Below are 18,931 nucleotides of genomic sequence, written 5' to 3'. Positions count from 1 at the left end.
CTAATCCCAGCTACTACAGAGGCTATAGCAGGAGAATCAAAAGTTCAAAGCCAGCCTACACGTTAGTGAGACTCTGTCTCAAAAATAATAAAAAGGTCTGGAAATGTGGCCCAGTGACAGCGCACTTAGCTGATATGCACAGGGCCATGAGTTCAAGCCTCAGTACTTCAGAAAATAAAAAGGATAAAACAGAAATAGTTTCTTGTAAAATAATATGCATTTCTGTAAGAAAATGCTCAAGTATTGAAACACAATAAAAAAACTGTTCACAGTTGTGCGTAGATCCAGGAGAAGTAGCTCATCCCGTGACACCAGCATTCAAAGAGGCTGAGGTCAGAGGATCAGGGCTCAGAACCCTGTCTCAAAAAGCAACAATAGCAAAAAACATTAAACTGAGTATTATCAATTTCCTTATGTGACATTTAAAAATAAATATACACGGGGCTGGAGAGATGGATCAGTGATTTAGAGTATTTGTTGTTTTTGTAGAGGACCCAGGTTCCATTCCTATCACCTACATGATGCCTCACAACCATCTATAACTCCAGTTCTAAGGGATCCAATAACCTCTTCAGGCCTCCAAGAGGACCAGCCATACATGGGGTACACAGACATATATGCAGGCAAAACACTCATAACTATAAAATAAAATAATTCTTTAAAAATTCTAAAAGTAGGGCTGGAGAGATGGCTCAGAGGTTAAGAACACTGCTTGTTCTTCCAAAGGTCTTGAGTTCAATTCCCAGCAACCACATGGTGGCTCACAACCATCTGTAATGAGATCTGGTGTCCTCTTCTGGCCTGCGGGGATATGTGCAGACAGAACATTGTATACATAATAAATCTTAAAAAAAAAAAAAAAAGAAAGAAAAGAAAACTCATTGTGACATTTATAACACACACACACACACACACACACTCACACACACACACACACACACACACACACACACACAATGCCCTGAGCTTGTATACTGCCACCCCAGCCCATTGCTTCCCCTTGTCCATCTTCTTCTCTCTCACTGGTCCTCTTCCTGTCTCAGGACAATGCTGGGAATACAGTCTTTAGTATGTCTGCTCCTCCCCAGTAAACACCCATCTCTGCACTCAGGAGGCTGAAGCAGGAAGAAGAGTAAAAGGGAAAAAGACACAAAAAGCCAATCATGGTCCATTACCATTGTCACTTCCCTCTCAAGACCTACTGTGTAAAATGTTCCTTGACTGTCCTAGAGGTGCATTGGGATGGAGCCTGGCTGCTGACTCCTGCCCTTCCAAATCAGAGCTAGAAGTCTTGGGGAGCAGAAACACTCCACATGTAGCCATAGTCATGGGGAAAGAAGAAAAAGTTTAACTTGTTCGTCAGAGCCAGTTAGGCCCCCTCACGGTCTGTCTCAGCCCTCGAGGTTCCAACCCAAACCCATCCCGTTTCCAACTTCGAAAGAGAAACCTCATTCACTGTGCTGCTGAGAGAAGTTTAGAAGAACGCTCTCCGTCACTGGCAATGCTTGCCACCGGGGAAGTGCTCACTGAATGGCAACTGACTCTCTCACCATCTCTGCCTCCAGACCCTGTGGACAGCTTTAAGTGGGGAAACGTGTTTGAGGGGGAGATACGGGACCTTGGAAGCTACCATGTTCTTTCATTTTCTACATTCCCTTCTGGGCTTGCTTCTAGACAGTTTCCCCTCAGCATAGGCACAAGTTCATCCGGAGAAAAATTACTAAAAGTGGTCTAAGGTGTTAAATATTTAGCAAGGCCAGACAGGGTGTTGCACTCAGCAAGCAGGCTGAGACAGGAGGATTGCCCAGGAATGTGAGGCCAAGCCTGTTCTTCCATAGAGAGTTCAAGCCAGTCAGAGCTACTTGTCTCAAAAAAAAAAAAAAAAAGGAAGAGAGTAGCAAGATGACTTACCCGGTAAAGATGGCTGTCACCACGTCTGACAACTTGACTTTTATCCCTGGAACTGAGAAAACTGACCCCCTGATACCAACATGTCCTGACTTCCACATGACAACCATCCCCTCCTGTACACGCTGAATAAATCACACCCACAAATAAATGTAATTTTTTAATTTAAGAAAAGGGGGATGGAGGAGAAAGTTAAGTCAGTAAGGGTTTGCCTCGTAATCAAGAGAATCTGAGTCTGATGCCTAAAACCCACATTTAAAAAAAAGCCGAGTGTGCACACTGGATCCACACACGGGATCCCTGGGGCTGCTGGTTGAGCAGCCAGTCTAGTCTACTCAGTAAACTTCAGAACAACAAACACTCTGTCTCAGAAAGAAGGAGGAGGGTGATGTAGTGAGACCCGGTCTCAAAAAACAATGACCAGGACTAGAGAACTGGCTCCAAGGTTGGGAGCACCTGTTGCTCTTGTCAGGACTCAGGTTTGATTCCCAGCACCCACAGTTTTAGAGGATGTGATGCCCTCTTCTGTCCGCCACAGGCACCAGGCATGTAAGTTACACATACACAGAAAAGAAAACAATCTAGAAAAGAAATTAAGTAGGACATCCATACATATAAAATAAAGTGATCTAAAAAAGAAACAAAACATAAAACTACATCTGAGCGCCCCCCAGTAATATGCTATTAAGCATCCATTACAGCCTATCCTCACAAGAACAATATCTAGGAAGGGACCCACCCTGTGCAAAGACACATCTGTGTGGATGTTTAAGACAGACCCTCAGAGGCATTCGTGTAAAATGTGCTCCATTGATTAAGTCACCCGACAAGGAGCCCGTTATTAAGACTTGGGGGGCAGCAGCTACACAAGCCATCAAAGTACACAAAGGTTGCTTGTCCCTGTTTGCTCAAGCCAGAACTAATAAAACTAACAGCTTTCAGGGTATCAATGGCTGTCTTACAAGCACAGGATTCCCAGGAAGGATGCCAGCACATAAGGTCCTTGTGGAAACTACCTTTGAAAGCTGTTTGGGATAGCTAGAATCTTTGCATTTCTTTAGCTTCTGCAACCGTCTCCCTACTCACCCATGCTAGGCACTCTGCTACTTTTTCTCTTCCGTTGTTTATGCCTCTGGTGTCATGTTCAGAGAATTAATCCAACATCACAAAACTTTCCTGCTGTCTTCTAAGAGTTCTATCGGTTTAGTCATTCTGTTTAGTCTCAGATCCACTGAACAACCCTCAATATGTAAGTGAAGGGAAGGCTCAGGTCCATCCTTTTACATGCCATCAGCCAATCTTCACAGCCCACCATAGAAAGGCCTATCTCCATTCCCCCTTCCCAGTGGTTTTGAAACCATTCAAATATCATTTGACCAGATTTCCTAATTAGCTTTGGCTGTCCACCTGACACAGCCTAGAGATCAAACAAGAGATCACCCAGGTCAGACTGGCCTTTGCAAGACTAGAAGGAACTGTCATGACCGATGATTGTTAGGAGAGGGCCTAACCCACTGAGGGCAGCACCATCCCTAGGCTGGTGAGCCTGGACTGGATAAGAAAACTAGATAAGAGGCTAAGTACTACTACTTTCCAGCACTTGGAAAGCAGAGGCAAACAGACCTCTGTGAATTTGAGGCCATCCACATACAAAGTTCCAGGTTACCCAGGAATATACAGTTAAGACCCTTCCTGCCCATCCTCACCCCACGCCAAAAAAAAAGCTAGCTGGTCATTAGCCGTAAGCATGGCTCCTCTACAGATTCTGTTTCAAGTCTCTGTCTTGACTTCCCTCAGTGGTAGACCGTGACCCAGAAGTATGAGCCAAATAAACCCTTTCCTCTCCAAGTTGCTTTTTGTCAGTATTTGATCACAGTAACAGAATGACACTAAGATACTAGTTTTATAAGATTTCTTTCTGGGCTCCTTCTTCCCAACGTAAAAAAGAATAGAGTCAATCTAGACTTATGCAGGACAGTAATCCGGTGCTCAGGGAGCTGGAACAAGATGGCAAATTCAGAGTGTGAGCTACGCTACATGGCAGTTTCAGGCCAGTCTGGACTGTAGTGAGACCTTGTCTTAAAAACAAAATCCAAGGGCAGTTCACACTGCTTTTCCCTTGGTTCCAGTCGTTTTATTTGCTGTACTTGCTCTCTTGACACCTCTCTGTTATTTCTGAACCATTTCCTTATTACCTCCCAGATATCCTAACACTTCACCCTTTCAGCATTTGGACCCCAGGAATAAAGGTTTTCCAACAAAATTACATTACCATTATTGCACGTAAGAGACCCATCAGGGTCCCAGACCTACGGCCTAGCAATTGTGCTTCACAGTGTAGTCCTAAAGAGTCTAGGACTGAAACAGATGTCCCTACACTTGTCATTTCAATGGTCCAACCCAAGAGGGGCAAAATGTGGCATATGTGTCTGTGTCTAGTGGGGTATTATTCTTCCTGATAAAGGAATAAAGTTTTGATACATGCTGCAATACAGTTGTTCCTTGAAATGCCTGTAACTCCAGCTCCAGGGGATCTCAAAACCTCTTCTGGCCTTCATGGATATCTCTGCATACACACGGCATATACCCACATAAAGGAAAATTGCTCATATATAAAGTTATCAAAAAAGAGAAAAAAATACTCCTATCACCAGGTTTGTCAACAGGAATATATTGAGATTTGGGCTGGTCAGTTCTTGTGAGGCTTGTCCTGTGCATTGGAGGACACCCAGCAGCCTTAATGGGATGACAGCAGCACCTCCCAGCTATCTCAGAAATTAACGTGAAATGTCAGCTGCATCTAGTGACACAGGCCTGTAACTGCAGATTCAATTTCCAGTACCACAATAAGCATACGTTTAACACCAGGCGGGGGTGGTGCATGCCCTTAATCCCAGCCCTTGGGAGGCAGAGGTGGGCGGATCTCTGTGAATTGGAGGCCAGCCTGGTCTACAGAGTGAGAGTTCCAGGACAGGCTCCAAAGCTACACAACAAAACTCTGCCAAAAACCAAAACCAAACCAAACCAACAAACAAAAACCATACATTTAAAAGAAAAAAGGGATACTGCTCTTACAGGACTCAATTTTGGTTCCCAGCACACAGAGAGGCTGGCACACAATCACCTATAACTATATGTAGAGGATCTGAAACCTCTGGTCTCCATGGGCACCAGCATTCACGTGCACGCACACGCACACACAAAACACACACACACACACACACACACACACACACACACACACACACTCTCTCTTTTTAAAGAAACTAAAAACTATACAAAGAATTTACAAGAGTAAAAAGTCAAGAGAAGCCAGGGGCACGACTGAATGGTTGAGCCTTTGTCCAGCGTGTGCAAGGCCCTGGGTTCGATCTCTAAGTCATGGAATGGGAGGGGAGCGGGAGGGAAATGATAAATGTCTCTCGGGGGAGGAGGCCACAGTCCTCCGTGCAGAAACGCAGCTTCCACTGTTGGACAGCGTTCACTGGCAGTGCTGAAACTGAGTTCACGTCTGTCCCATTGACTTCGGAACTTTCTGGTCTCCCCACATGTCACCTGGGGGGGGCTCTGAGCTGTGACCCCATGAATGCATTTCCTCCCCAAGCAGAAAGACTGAAAGCATGGAGAAGTTATTTCATCTGGAAGCTCCTGTTTCCATGCCTTTTTTTTTTTTTTTTTTTTTTTCGAGACAGGGTTTCTCTGTGTGGAGCTCGCTCTGTAGACCAGGCTGGCCTCGAACTCACAGAGGTCCACCTGCCTCAGCCTCCCCAGCGCTGGGATTCTGAGCTCACCTCCTTTGTGTTTTGTCTCACTTGGAATTCTAGTAGAGTCAAATCAATGGAGCGTCACAACCGTTTAACAAAACTCTTTAATAAAATTTATAAAAATGTTTCTTAGAACAGTTTCAACTATTTACCTTTCCACTCCCCACAAAATACAAAATTATCAGCACCCACACACATATACACTCAAACTACATACAAGTGACACTCTACACCGACTACACCAGACATTTAAACTACAGAGAAATCAACAGTTCTCACAGTTGATTGAAGTCATTGTTTTCTTCCAAAAATAGCTGAGAGAAAAGCACTTTCAATGAAATTCTTGCCAGTGGTTATCACAAAGCTGAGATTTGCATTTTGACTTAAAAGAAAAGAGTCAAATCAAGGCCCTCACCCACTTTCTCCCATTAGAACAGCTTTCTTTCTGCTTCTATGAGAAAATGCACAATTTCTAATAATCTCAGTTTTCTATGCATACTTAGAATTGGGCAACCTTGGTCCAATCAGTCAGCATTTTCTGTAGCTACCATCAAAAGCAGGCATTGGAAGGGCATGTCTCCTGGGCTTCGGGAATGCATGGACAAGGATTCCAGTGAGGAAACACATGGTGAGATCCCTCTATTCTTCCAGAAGTTTCCTGAGAAAGAGGCCAAGCCACCTTGCATGCTCACCACCAGTGTGCTAGCTGGCCAGGCTCAGTGACACAGTTGCCCCCAGGCCAGGCTCTCCCATTCCCTCTCCTCCGTCTTGGGCTGCAGCACTCTGGGCACTGGTCTGACTCTCAGAGTCCATCACTCTTTTATGTTGGCGTGAAGGAAACATAAGAACCAAGTGGTGCCTGAAAACCCTCCTATGTGTTCCGGTCAAAGCTCCCGGTAGAGGACCAAAGCGACATGTCCTACTAGGGCTTTCACCGAAGAAACAGGGACCCCGAACAAAGAATGCCCATTTCAAGTAAGTACTCTGGAGGTGAGGAAGGAAAACGATGCAGGTCTTTGAAACACACAATGTCAAGTTCAGTCACACCCATACCAAGTTACCTGGCTGTCACTATACAAGGACCCAGTCATGTCTGCACGTGGGCAGGGCAACAGAATTCAGGAGCATAAGTGGGTATTAGAATACAGAACACAGATGTGGTACTTGTGGGGAAGCATACAATTTAAAATTTTTAGTGTGGGGTGAAGGGCTTGGGGTTGTAATTCTGGGGCAGGACACTAGCCTAGATCCCTAGCTCAAAAACAAAACCAAACCATTTTCTATACACAATGAAACAGAAATAGGGCAGACTCCCTCCCCTGCCTCTTAAAGGGAAACCTGCCAGCGCTGGCTGACCCTTCTGAGGCTCAAACTATCATTTTGAAATAAAAAATTTGAGCTGGGGCAATCGCTCAGTGACGGGAGTGCTTTGCCTCACACTGTAAAGTCACAGATTCATCCCCATCCATGGAAGGGGCACACGCACGGGGTGGGGGTGGGGGAGGGGGCGGGGCGGGGTGGGGTGTGTGTGGTTAAAAAAAAAAAAGGGAGAGGGTGGGCCTGTAACTCAGTGGTGGAGTTCAATCAAATCCCAGCACTATCAAAATGAAAAACCGATTTCAAGAACAAGTGAAAACCTCCCTAACATCCAGTGCATCGGTAGCGTGTGACCACTACACTAACTGCATCTCGGATCAGTCTCTCAGGGAAGGAGCTGAAAGGCCACTGGCATCATCATCCCGCATCTCCCGCGGCTCCCCGCGGGGGCTCCTCTCTGCGCTCTAGTCGTCCTCGCCACCACCGTACATGTCAGCCAACTTCTTGAAACGGTTGCCCCACTCGTTCAGATAGTCGTAGTCCTGGTCCTGATCCGACTCGGAGGAGTTAAGTGAGCTCAGGCTAGCCGCCTCGGAACCACTCCCCTCATAGTCAAACACCAACAGAGAGTCGTAGGGGGGCGCTGTGGGGTCGCTGTCAGCCGCCTTCAGATTCTAAAGGGAAGAGCAACAAATCTGTTACTCTGCATCTGAGGTAAGCAACGCCCAAAACATGAAACGGCAACAGGGAGTAGGACCCCCTCAAGGGGCAGGCATACACATCAACACAGATGGACAAGACACAGGATGCTTTTCCGCTAACTCAGGTTGGTAAGTTATGTGTTAGCAGGGAGAGATGGGCAGCTGCCTGCCAGGATGGGGTCCCCAGAAACCGGAGGAAGGATCCCATACCTCCAATCAGGATGGACAGATGCTAAAACCAATGAGAGTGGTCAGACTGTTTACATAGATAGCAGTTCAACCTGAAGGTCCTCAGAAGATGGATGCCAAACTATCTTTGTTAAAATGTTAACTCTGAAAGGTGAAGGATCAGTAATTTACAGTCATCCTCTGCGAGGTGGTTTGGATGAAAATGGCCCCCATAGGCCCCCAGGGATAGGCACTATTAGCAGGTGTAGCCTTGTTGGAGGAAGTGTGTCACTGTAGAGGGCGGGCTTTAAGGTCTCTTAGGCTCCAGCTATGCCCAATGTGGGACACAGACTCCTTTTGCTACCTTCTGCACATCAGATGTAGAATTCTCAGCTCCTTCTCCAGCACCATGTCTGCCCGCATGCCACCCGCCATGAAGATAATGTACTAAAGCTCTGAACTATAACCTACCCTATTTATGTTTTCCCTTTAAGAGTTGTCTTGGAGTGGGAATGGTGATTCATGCCTTTAATCTCAGCACTCAGGAGGCAGAGGCAGGCGGATCTCTATGAGTGCTAGGCCAGCCTGAGTGAGTTCCAGGTCAGCCAGGGCTACACAGAGAAACCTTGTCTCAGGGAAAGGAAGAAAAAGTGTCTCTTTACAGCAATAGAAGCACTAAGATGCTCTGCTACATAGTTCAAGGCCAGGCTGGTCTACAGAGGGAGTACAAAGCCAGCCAGGGTTACATAGGCTTTGAATAACTGGGTTGTTCTCCCGCCCCTCGTGGTTAGAACTATTTGGAAGGATTAGGAGGTGTGGCCTTGTCAGAGGCGGTGTGTCACTGAGAACAGGCTTTGGGGTTTTAAAAGACCAGCCACTTCCCATTAGCTCTTTCATCTCTCTCTCTCTCTCTCTCTCTCTCTCTCTCTCTCTCTCTCTCTCTCTCTCTCTCTTTCTGTCTCTGTCTCTGTCTCCTGCTTGTGGATCAAAATGTGAGCCCTCAGCTACTGCTCCAGCCATGCATGCATGCATGCCTGCTGCCACGCTCCCTGCCATGATTAATTATGGAGTCCAACCCTCTGGAGCCCCACATTAGACTCTTTCTTCTATAAGTTGCCTTGGTCATGGTGTCTCAGCACAGCCACAGAAAAGTACCTAAGATAATGGAGCAGGAAGGTAGAAGAGTTATGTGTTATATACACAGCAGACTAGTCTGCTGGGCCCAGCCTGCCCCGTGCACAAAGTGCACCTCCTACTGTCTGCTTAAGCTTTTTGCTCAGAGAGGAACATATTTCTGACACGCACATAATGTATGGGTATGTTACATGATGGATGCTGTTTTCATGGGACTTAGGTAAACTGGGATACATTTTGTGCATAGTATACATGTCATGTATTTGTGTTTACATGTGTGAGCACATGTGCATGTTAAGGCCCAAGGTCTTCATCAGGACATCATCATCATCAGGAGTCATCTTCAACTGTTCTTCACTGTATTCCCTGAGACAAGGTTTCTCAACTGAACCTACAGCTTGCTGGTTTGGGATGATCTAATCTGGACCCCAGAATAAAAGGAGGCCACCATGCCCACTCAGCATTTATGTTGGTGCCTTGGATCCAAATTCTGGTCCTCAGGCTTGCTCAGAAGATGCTATACCGACCTGTTGAGCTATTGTCCCAGGCTCCCCAAGACACTATCCCAAACAGCTGTAATGAATGCAGGGAAGCCATTGATAAAGCCAAACTAAGTCTACTTGGTAACTCCTTCTAGGTCTACTAAAGCTTTGCAAGTAGATCTTGGTTGTCTCAAGGATCTGGACAAGCAGACACTGAAAGGCAAGAACTCAAAGGTTCTCCTCGTTGGAATGTTTTTCTCCTGGGATCCTGAGTTAACAGATGCACTGTGCCTTGGCGCACAGCTTTGCCTACTTACTTCGTCGATGAAGTTCCCGATTTCATCCGGATTGGCTGGGCGGGGACGGTACTGGGGCCTCAGGAGGGTGGGAGCCACATCATTCCGAGTCACTTCAGGTCGGGCATCCAGGCCCCTGTGCAACTGGCTCAAATCGAAGTCCTAGGGAGAAGGGCAGAAATATGCCAACCAGTGAAAAGGAAGCAGGCGCACAGGCAGGGCTTGTTTACTTCATGGAATCAGACTGTGTCACAGGACAAAGCCAGACTACCCCCTCCCTGTGTGGATTTACCAACACGTGCCCCAAAGCATATGAAATGGCACTTTCCAAATTAAGAGTCTCCTAACTCACAATGACAGAAAAGAGAGAACGTGGGGATTCCATAAATGCAAACTGCTGTGTCTTATTCATTTCACAGGACATGACTATTGAGTTATTACTTGGCAGATTTTACTCAGTCTTCCCCCACTACAGCTAATTCAGGTAGTACCCTGCCTGTTAAAAATGGGCTCTGTCATGTGAGGGGCTTCAGGTATCAAGACAGCACGTGATGCTGGCCTACTGGACCCCAGATTCGGTTTCCGTGCAGGAGACCTGGACACAGGGTGCAGCTTAGGGCCTTTCAGGCAAACTCTGCCTAGATTAGCTGAGTCCTCAGATTCACAGATGTTGTGAGCTTCAGTGTAATCAACCAATGCTCCAGAGAACACAAGGGTGTCTGGGAAGACACCTGACTTTTTGTGCACCACTGAGATCATAGGGTTCTGTGCTCCAGTGCAGTACTGTGAGGACGATTCACTGAAACAGCAGTGTCTGGCACCTCCAATCAGACTGAAAAGTTTTATTGCATCTTTAAAACCCACCTGGTCCTCTTCTCCACCTCCTTCTTCATCATAGTAATACACATTGTCCCGGGTGTCGTCGTCTGGGGGCAGCAGGGGCTCTTTGACCACGGTTCTCCTCCGTAAAAACAGTAAGAGCAGCAGGATCAGAACTGGAGACAGAGGAGGGGGGGGGGGGAAGAGTGATGAGCATCAGGCAAGGGAGACCAGAGGAAGCAACTGTCACGGGCACCACAGCCTTGCAACTCCAGGAAAGTGGCAGATGGGTAGATGCTTGAAGGAGGGCTTCCTCAAGCCCAGCCTGGGCTACATAGTAAGTTCCAGGCCAGCCTGGACTACAGATGAGACCCCCTCTCAAAACACAACACACACAAACAAGAAACAGGTTGGCCATCTGGCTCCTAGCAGAACTTCTGCTTCAAATGACTAATAGGAGAGTCTTCCCAACTTTAGCCAAGTCTAATAAACTATTATCTACTGGGGGGGCGGGGGAAGAGGTCAAGTATAGCTTCAGGAAAAACAACAAGAATAAAAAGCACTGGTCACAGAAACCCTCGGGGTATCAGCAGGCTGAGGCACCTGCCGGCTGCACTTACTCAACAAAGCCAGGATCCCTCCAAGAATCCCTAGGATGGCAGGAACTTGCAGTCCTGCTTCCACGTAACCGGCCCTCATGCAGTTGTTGACAGTCCCTTCACAGTCACACACAACGATGTCCAGCGTGGTCACCTGGTCTTTGTTCTGGTTATCCATGAGCTTGAGATTGATTTTGTAGTCTCCCAATTCTAAGGCCTTTTTTGGCTTCAAAATGAGAGACTCTTGGGCTGGGGAGAGGAACACAAAGAAACGATGAGAGCAGGGGAGGGACAGAACACAAAGCTCAGCGAACCCAAATGTGCAGAGAACCAAAGGCCCGCAGTGGTGCCTGGGTGAAGGAAGGGTTTGGGGTTCGCAGTACTGAGCAGCATCTCAGAGAAAAAGGAGAATACAGGGACTGCAGAAGGACCCGGTGTAGATATCGAGGGGAAGGGAGAGAGAGGCGGGTGCATCTGGAGCTAGGAGGGAGATCCTGAAGTGGGAAGGCAGAAGCCAGGCAGGCAGAGAGGCTCTGGAAATGGAGCTGGACTTCACACCTGGGTCGTTGTACTCGATGGTCCAGTTGACGCTGGCCCCGTGGGTTAGTTCAGCGGTGAAGGGGGATGTATTAGGGGGAAGGTCTGGATCGATGATGTTGATGACATGGGGCTGTGGGTTCCTCTGGCAGAACTGCATGTTTCGAGGTTCTGGGATGGGAGCATTGTCATTGACGTCCGATAGGACTAACAGAAGAGTCCCCGTGCCGGTGGCAATTGGCGAACCTAAGAGAAAACAGAAAAGCCGTCACAGCTCAGGGATATTATCACCTTCCAGCAGGCCAAATTCTGTCTTAGCGTGTCTGCAACCCCTCAGCAGGTTCCACACTACCCACACGGCCTCTGTCCCACCACTTGTCCACCGCAAGCTCATCGGATTTTGTGTGCAACGACTGGGTTGTTCCTCATATCAAAGGCAGCTCTCTTCTTCCTGATATAACATTATTAATCCATTTAAGTTTGGGGGTTGACTGTTTTTGCTGTTGTTTGTTTTCGAGACAAGGCCTTACTGTGTAGCCTTTGGAATTACAATCCCCCTGCCTCAGCCTCCTACAGAAGCCTGACTCCAGCATATCTTTTTAAAAAGCTAAGTGTCATAGTACTTGCTTAGAATCTTGTTTTTGTTTGTTTGTTTTTGAGACAGAGTTTCTCTGTGTTACAGCTCTGACTGCCCTGAAACTCACTCTGTAGACCAGGCTGGCCTGGAACTCAAAAGATTTGCCCAACTCTGCCTCCTGAGTGAAGAATTAAAGGGGTGCAAGCACCAAGTCCAGGACACTCTACAGGTAAAATCGGATCAAGGACTATGGACAGAAATGCCAGCTTCCTTCCAGTATCTCCATTCTCCATCTTTTCAGCCATGGATACTCATTGCTCATCCTACCCACCATCTCCACTGTCTCCCAAGCATTCACTGGGCTCATAGTCACCCAGTTAAGAGCAGGAGCTTCGAGGTTGCCCAGCAATTTGGGATGGCTGCATTTGAGCCAATGGGATGTGAGTGGTAGTGATGTCTACAACCTGAAGTTAGGTGGTCTCAACTTCCTCTCTCACCTGCCCTCCAAGATGGAACAGGGGTAGGGAGGTAGCTGTCATACCTGGTGCTTGCTTGGAATCTTAGAACTTCACAGGATGAGGTAAGGGAGGGTCACCTCAAATTTGAGGCCTTCTGGGCCACATGTGAGTTCACAGTGAATTCAAAACTAGTCAGGGTTACAGTAAAACCACGTCTCAAAAATAAAATAAAATAAGGTTTTAAGAATTAAGTAATGTTGGTGGCTGTGGTAAAGCAAAGCAGCGGTGGCCCACGCCTTTTACCCCAGCACTCAGGAGGCAGAGGCAGGTGAATCTCTGAGTTCGAGGCCAGCCTGGCCTAAAGAGTGAGTTTCCAAGAGCTGCACAAGGAGACCCTGTCTCAAACAACAGCAACAAAAATTAAGTAATAATATGTTCACAGCCATGAATCTGGGATACAAACCCAGGTTCCAGCAGGAAGGAGTGAGTTTTGAGTGCAGAGGGACAAGAGAAAAGGAAACGCTACTTGACCTAAACTTTGGAATTTTGTTACCAAGTATTCTTTGATGGATAAAAGAAAAGGAATGAAATCGGGACTCCAAAAGAAAGGCAGAGGCAAAGGAGGCAAGCAGGCTGGAGAGTGATGGAGCCCAGGGATCGGATTGGGCCACACGGTGTCCGTACCGTCATCTGTGGCAATGATGAGGGCTGTATACGTGCTGTTCTTCACGTGCTCCGAGTTTTCTCTGTCCATCTCGGCCCGAGTGGAAATGGCACCCGTCTCTGGGTTAATCTCCAGCCAGTTGGCCGTGTCCCTCCAAATCCGATACCTGAGGGCACAAGCTCTGGCTTAGAGAGGGGGCAGCAAACAGGATGGAACCGAGGTCACGGGTTCTCTTCACTTGTTACACAGTTACACACACACACACACACACACACACACACACACACACACACACACACACTTTGTGTGTGTGTGAGTGTGCCCTAGTGTGTGTACAGGTACCACATAGTGTAAGAGGTCAAAAGAGATAGCAGTTCCCAGCAACTACAGTTACATACAGACGGTTGTCAGCCCCTGTGTGGGTGCTGAGGACTGAACTGCGGTCCTTTGGTGGGGGCTGAGGGTGGGGTGTTAAATGGGTAAAGGTACAAGCCTGCCAATTTGACCTTCCTTCCCGGAGGCAGAAGGAAAGGACTGACACCATTGGCTGTGCACATAGAGGTGATTCTTCAGTGAAACTGCAGCCATCTTAATTTGTTTCAAAAACTACACAATGTTCCCACAATGGTCAAACTCATCAGGGACATATTTCTCAGAATGTATTACTACATGACAAATGACTACATTTGTACTTATTTAAGTTATATGTGTAAACAACAACAAAATAGCTAGGCAGTGGTAGCACACGCCTTTAACCCCAGCACTCAGAATCAGAGGTAAGCAGATCTCTGAGTTCAAGGCCAGCCTGGTCTACAGAGTGAGTTCCAGGACAGCCAGGGCTACACAGTGAAACCCTGCCTTGAAAAACAAAAGTGTAAATCTATACCAATGCCCACTCAATACTAGCCATTGGTCCCACTTACGTAATCTTCTGTTCCATGAATATGTCTGGCTCCCGGGCAGTATAGGATGTGATTTCCTGACCCACACCGAAGTCTTCAGGCACCTCCACTCTCTTCTCGGCAGGCACGAAGATGGGGGCTTCATTCAGATCTAGCACATCCACAGTGACTGTGGCCGTGGAAGGGACAAGAGTCCCCTCAAAGGGGGCCACATTGGCCACTGTCACATGTAGAATGTACTGCTGCTTGGCCTCAAAATCCAAGCCCTAGAGAACAAGATGGGGGGGGGGGGGGAGTTAAAACTAAACCACCAGGGGTTGGCTGTATGGCTCAGTGGTGAAGCACCTGCCCAGTGTGTTCAACCACAATTGCCATAGAACACATAAATAAGCTTTTTTAAAAAATGATTAAGAAAAAAAAATTGGGGGGGGTGCTGGGTAGTGGTAGTTTATGCTTTTAATCCCAGCAGAGGCAGGCGGATCTGTGAGTCCGAGGCCAGCCTGGTCTACAGAGCAAGTTCTAGAACAGCCAGGGTTATACAGTGAAGCCCTGTCTCCAAAAACCAAAAAGAGTTTAATTTCAACTACCACTTTTGATTGACAGTAGTTCTCAAACGCCGTTGCTCACTTTCTGAAGAGGGCACTAAAGCTGTAAACACAGGCTGGAGAGACGGCTCAGAGGTTAAGAGCACTGACTGCTCTTCCAGAGGACCTGAGTTCAATTCCCAGGACCACATGGTGGCTCACAACCATCTGTAATGAGATCTGGCACCCTCTTCTGGCCTGCACTCATACATGCTGTATACATAATAAATAAATAAATCTTTAAAAAAAAAAAAAAGCTGTAAGCACTCTAGGCATCTATTAACTTTTCTAAATTCATCAGTAAGTCACATCCACGTTTGTTTACTTTAGACATTCTTTGGGACATTTTCCAAAGATTTACAGGCGGTTGTAAGTGCTGGGTACCAAACCTAAGTTCGCTACAGTACAAGTGCTCTTACCCACTGAGCCGTTGTCCTCCTCCCCCAGTGGGTCTCACCTTCCCAGTGCTGCGACCCTTTAATACAGTTCCTCATGTTGTGGTGACCCCCAACCATAAAATTACTTCATTGCTACTTCATAACTCTAATTTTGCTACTGTTGATCTTAGGCGACCCCTGTGAAAGGGTCGTTCAGCCCTCAAAAGGTCTCGACCCACAGGTTGAGAATCACTGCCTAGCTTCAGGCTTTAGGACAGACAGTCTTCTAAAGAGCCACACTTACTTCACTTCTAACAAGCCAGCAAAACGGCCAATAGAGTTTCTACAAGCCTCAGAAGGTCAGGACCATCCTCAGACTCTACCCTTCCCCTGCCGGTGCTGACACACTGAGAAGACATTATAAGACAAGAGAGGCCCGGATGCTAGCACATCAGTCACCAAGCACCATACAAACCTTGGCTGTTTTCAAAATGCCATCATTGGTTGTGGGGTCCGTGATGACAACAAACTGCTGTTCAGGATCATTGATTATGGAGTACACGGCCTCCCACGCTGGGGTATGAGGGGCATCGTTGTCAGTTACTTTGAGGGTGGTGATAACGGCATTGGCCTCATTCTCAGACACTTGACCCACGTACTACAGAGCAAAGGGAAAATCGAGTCATTAGTGACAAGGTGACAGTAATCATGGAGCCAGGACTTGGCTAAAGGAATGAGATCCAAGTAGGTGGGACGAGTGAGGTCAGGAGAAGCGCATGAGTCCCCAAGGACAGAGGGATCTGTCCTAAGCGTAGGCCTTCATTTCCCTCAGTAGATCAACTAGCAGCCCAAGCACCCTCTTCTATAAATACCTGAAGTAGCTTCTAAAGGCCCTGGCTACAAGAACCATCTGCTGGCCTCACTGTCTGCTAACTGGGATCTTAAGACACGTGTGCCATTTGCCGACAACCCCCATCTACTCTCCAATCTCTATTCGTGACCACCACAGAGAAGCCAGGCAGTGGTGGTGCACGACTTTAATCCCAGCACCCAGGAGGCAGAGAGGCAGGAGGATCTCTGTGAGTTCAAGGCCAGCCTGATCTACAAAGAAAGTTCCAGGACAGCCAGAATTGTTCTGCAGAGAAACCCTCTCTCAAAAACAAAAATAAAACAAAAAACAAAAGATAAATGATGAAAGAGCAATTATTCCTGGACCTTTTGTGCCACAAGAGAGAAAAGGTCAACCCTGCTTTCTGAAACTACACTATTCAGGCCTCTGTTAACCAACCATTAAATCAACTTCTAACTAATTCAGTAAAATATGATCTTCCCTCAAAACTAAAAAGCTGAGCATGGCACTACATACCTGGCTGACAACCTAGGCTATAAAAGGCCATGTCCCAAAAATTTTAATTTAATTGAAAGTGTGTGTGTGTGTGTGTGTGTGTGTGTGTGTGTGTGTGTGTGTGTGTGTGTGAAGTTTCTATATCTAGCTCTTAAAACCTTCTCCTTGAATGCATTTGATATTCTTGGCTTTTAATAATTTTTTTAAGGCTTTTAATAATTCTTATGAAGCTGTAACCCAGCATTTAGGAGGCGCATTGTTAAGTTGGAGGCCAGGCTGGGTCACACAATAAGATCTGGCTCAAATCATTCATCCCCCAAAATAATAACTCCTATAAATCATCTGTTAAGTCCCACAAGACTAGAAAACCTGACCGCTCTGTGTGTTGCCACGTCTCCAGTGTGTGACACAGGGTGGAATAGGAACTTAGAAAATGGGATGGATAAGTGAGACCCAGGAAGACTAACTATAAAGATGCAGAATTGGGAGATGAGTTTGGAAGATTTCACAGACGGCAGCTACTCCAGTATGTTGGCTTCTACGTTTGAAGTTCCCATTCACTAACCTGGGGATTCACCCCTGCACAGAGGCAAAACTTAGCTCGTGAACACTGAGTTGCCCCCCACAGGACCGAGAGGCCGCAGAATTACCGTGCTGGGGTTGAAGATAGGAGCGTTGTCGTTAATATCGACGACGGTGATCACGGCTTTTGCTGTTGTGCTCAAGCCTTCGCCCTGCAGGTCAGCAGCTTGAACCACCAGGGTGTACACAGGGTAACTCTGCGGACAGCAAACGTGTGGAATCAGAACCCGCTCCCACAGCCGCCCCCAGCCCGGTGCGGCCCCCTGCATGTAGGAAACTGGACTCTTTCACCATCTGCCTCGCTGCCCAGGCTGCCTGCCTCCAGTCACAGAGCGGCTGGGCAGGTGTTTAGATGCAAAGCTGAGCAGCTCACACTAACCGGCCGCAGGCTCAGCAGAGGGTTGCCCTGTCCATGAGACTTAGTATACATTTCAACTCCCACTGCCACCCTCCAGAGCCATGACTGACCTCTCGGTCCAGCCCGGAGGTGACCACACTGATGACCCCTGTGTCCCTGTTGACAGTGAACATGTTTGGGTGAGGCAGCTCAGGATCTTGGCTGACGATGGTGTAGGCGATGGCAGCATTGTAGGTATTCACATCATCGTCTGCATCGGTGGCGGACACCTGCATCACGGAGGTTCCTGACGGTCAAAGGAGAAGACATTTAAACGGGCTGCAGGTGCTCCACTGAGATCTGCTCCTGACTGCCCAGAACGATCCTGTCCTAGGAGATGACCACACTTGGTCGCCATTTTTATTTCTAAAATTCTCATCAAATTGCCAGTGGAGGGAGCACTACACCAGACCAGCCATGTTCAGGGAACTCAACCTTTCAAAGCCTGTAATTTAGGTGTGAGAAAGAAAGAAAGAGAGAGAGTGCTGGGAATAAATTAACTAGAATATCCCTACCAAGTCCTTCTCCGTTCCTCCTGCTAGTTCTTATCTTATTTTCTAAAGACATTATTATTATTATTGTTGTTGTTGTTGTTGTTGTTGTGGTGGTGGTGGTGGTGTGTGTACATAAAGATGCCCTCAAAGGCCAGAAGAGGCCATCACATCCCCTGGAACTGGAGTCACACGTATGCACCCCCAAGCCCTAGGAAGGTTTTTCTTCTACTTACACGTTTCTACAGGTAGAATGTTATATATGCACCCCCACATCCCACCTCATCTCTCACAGTGGCTTTCAAAGAACATGTCTGAACATCAGGGACCTGACCCCAAGTTCTAATCCCCAAGACCTAGTGTCTTTCTGGGCACTCGGTTCCTTGTGACTGGTTTACCTGGAAGAGCGCCCTCCGTGACAGTTCCCTCAAAGACCTCCTTGATGAACTCTGGCTTGTTGTCGTTCTGATCGGTCACTGTGATCACAATCTCCATGGGGTCCTCCACTGCTTGCCCATTTGATGACACAGCATGGGAAAAGAGCTGCAAGAGCCACGGGAGGGTTACTTAGCCCCTGAGCAGCAGAAGGAGAGCTGGGCGGGGGAGTGTGGCTACGGTTTCTGCATTTAGCCTCTGCTCCTTCCGCCGTGAGACCGCCACGTGAGAATTCCACACCATGTGCTGCTGCTTAATGAACTCATGATGAATCCAGTCTCAAGGCGACTGAGAACACACCCACCAGGCAGAATGCCCATTTATCACACAGAGACTCACTTCAATGGGGATAATTTCCCTCTGGCTCTTCCACTCTAGTGTCTCCCTGAAATGT

General features: G+C 47.4%; 1 protein-coding gene across 1 annotated transcript in view; it reads right to left on the bottom strand.

Annotated features, from left to right (window-relative positions):
• Positions 1-5,758: 5,758 nt before the first annotated feature.
• Cdh1 (cadherin 1) overlaps positions 5,759-18,931 on the bottom strand; it is a 72,550-nt gene continuing 59,377 nt past the window's right edge. The window contains exons 6-16 of the mRNA XM_042277627.2: positions 18,501-18,645; positions 17,683-17,858; positions 17,283-17,411; positions 15,763-15,945; positions 14,348-14,592; positions 13,445-13,590; positions 11,747-11,971; positions 11,210-11,437; positions 10,635-10,765; positions 9,792-9,932; positions 5,759-7,663 (exon numbers count right to left, since the gene is read on the bottom strand). Coding sequence (XP_042133561.2) covers positions 7,454-7,663; positions 9,792-9,932; positions 10,635-10,765; positions 11,210-11,437; positions 11,747-11,971; positions 13,445-13,590; positions 14,348-14,592; positions 15,763-15,945; positions 17,283-17,411; positions 17,683-17,858; positions 18,501-18,645 — 1,959 coding nt within the window. The 3' untranslated portion in view covers positions 5,759-7,453. The remainder of the gene's footprint in view (positions 7,664-9,791; positions 9,933-10,634; positions 10,766-11,209; positions 11,438-11,746; positions 11,972-13,444; positions 13,591-14,347; positions 14,593-15,762; positions 15,946-17,282; positions 17,412-17,682; positions 17,859-18,500; positions 18,646-18,931) is intronic.

The sequence above is a fragment of the Peromyscus maniculatus genome, chromosome 5 (genome assembly GCF_049852395.1).
Source record: "Peromyscus maniculatus bairdii isolate BWxNUB_F1_BW_parent chromosome 5, HU_Pman_BW_mat_3.1, whole genome shotgun sequence".
Classification (NCBI taxonomy): domain Eukaryota; kingdom Metazoa; phylum Chordata; class Mammalia; order Rodentia; family Cricetidae; genus Peromyscus; species Peromyscus maniculatus.
The sequence above is the reverse complement of the archived record's forward strand: the minus strand, read 5'-3'. Positions and strand labels throughout refer to the sequence as shown.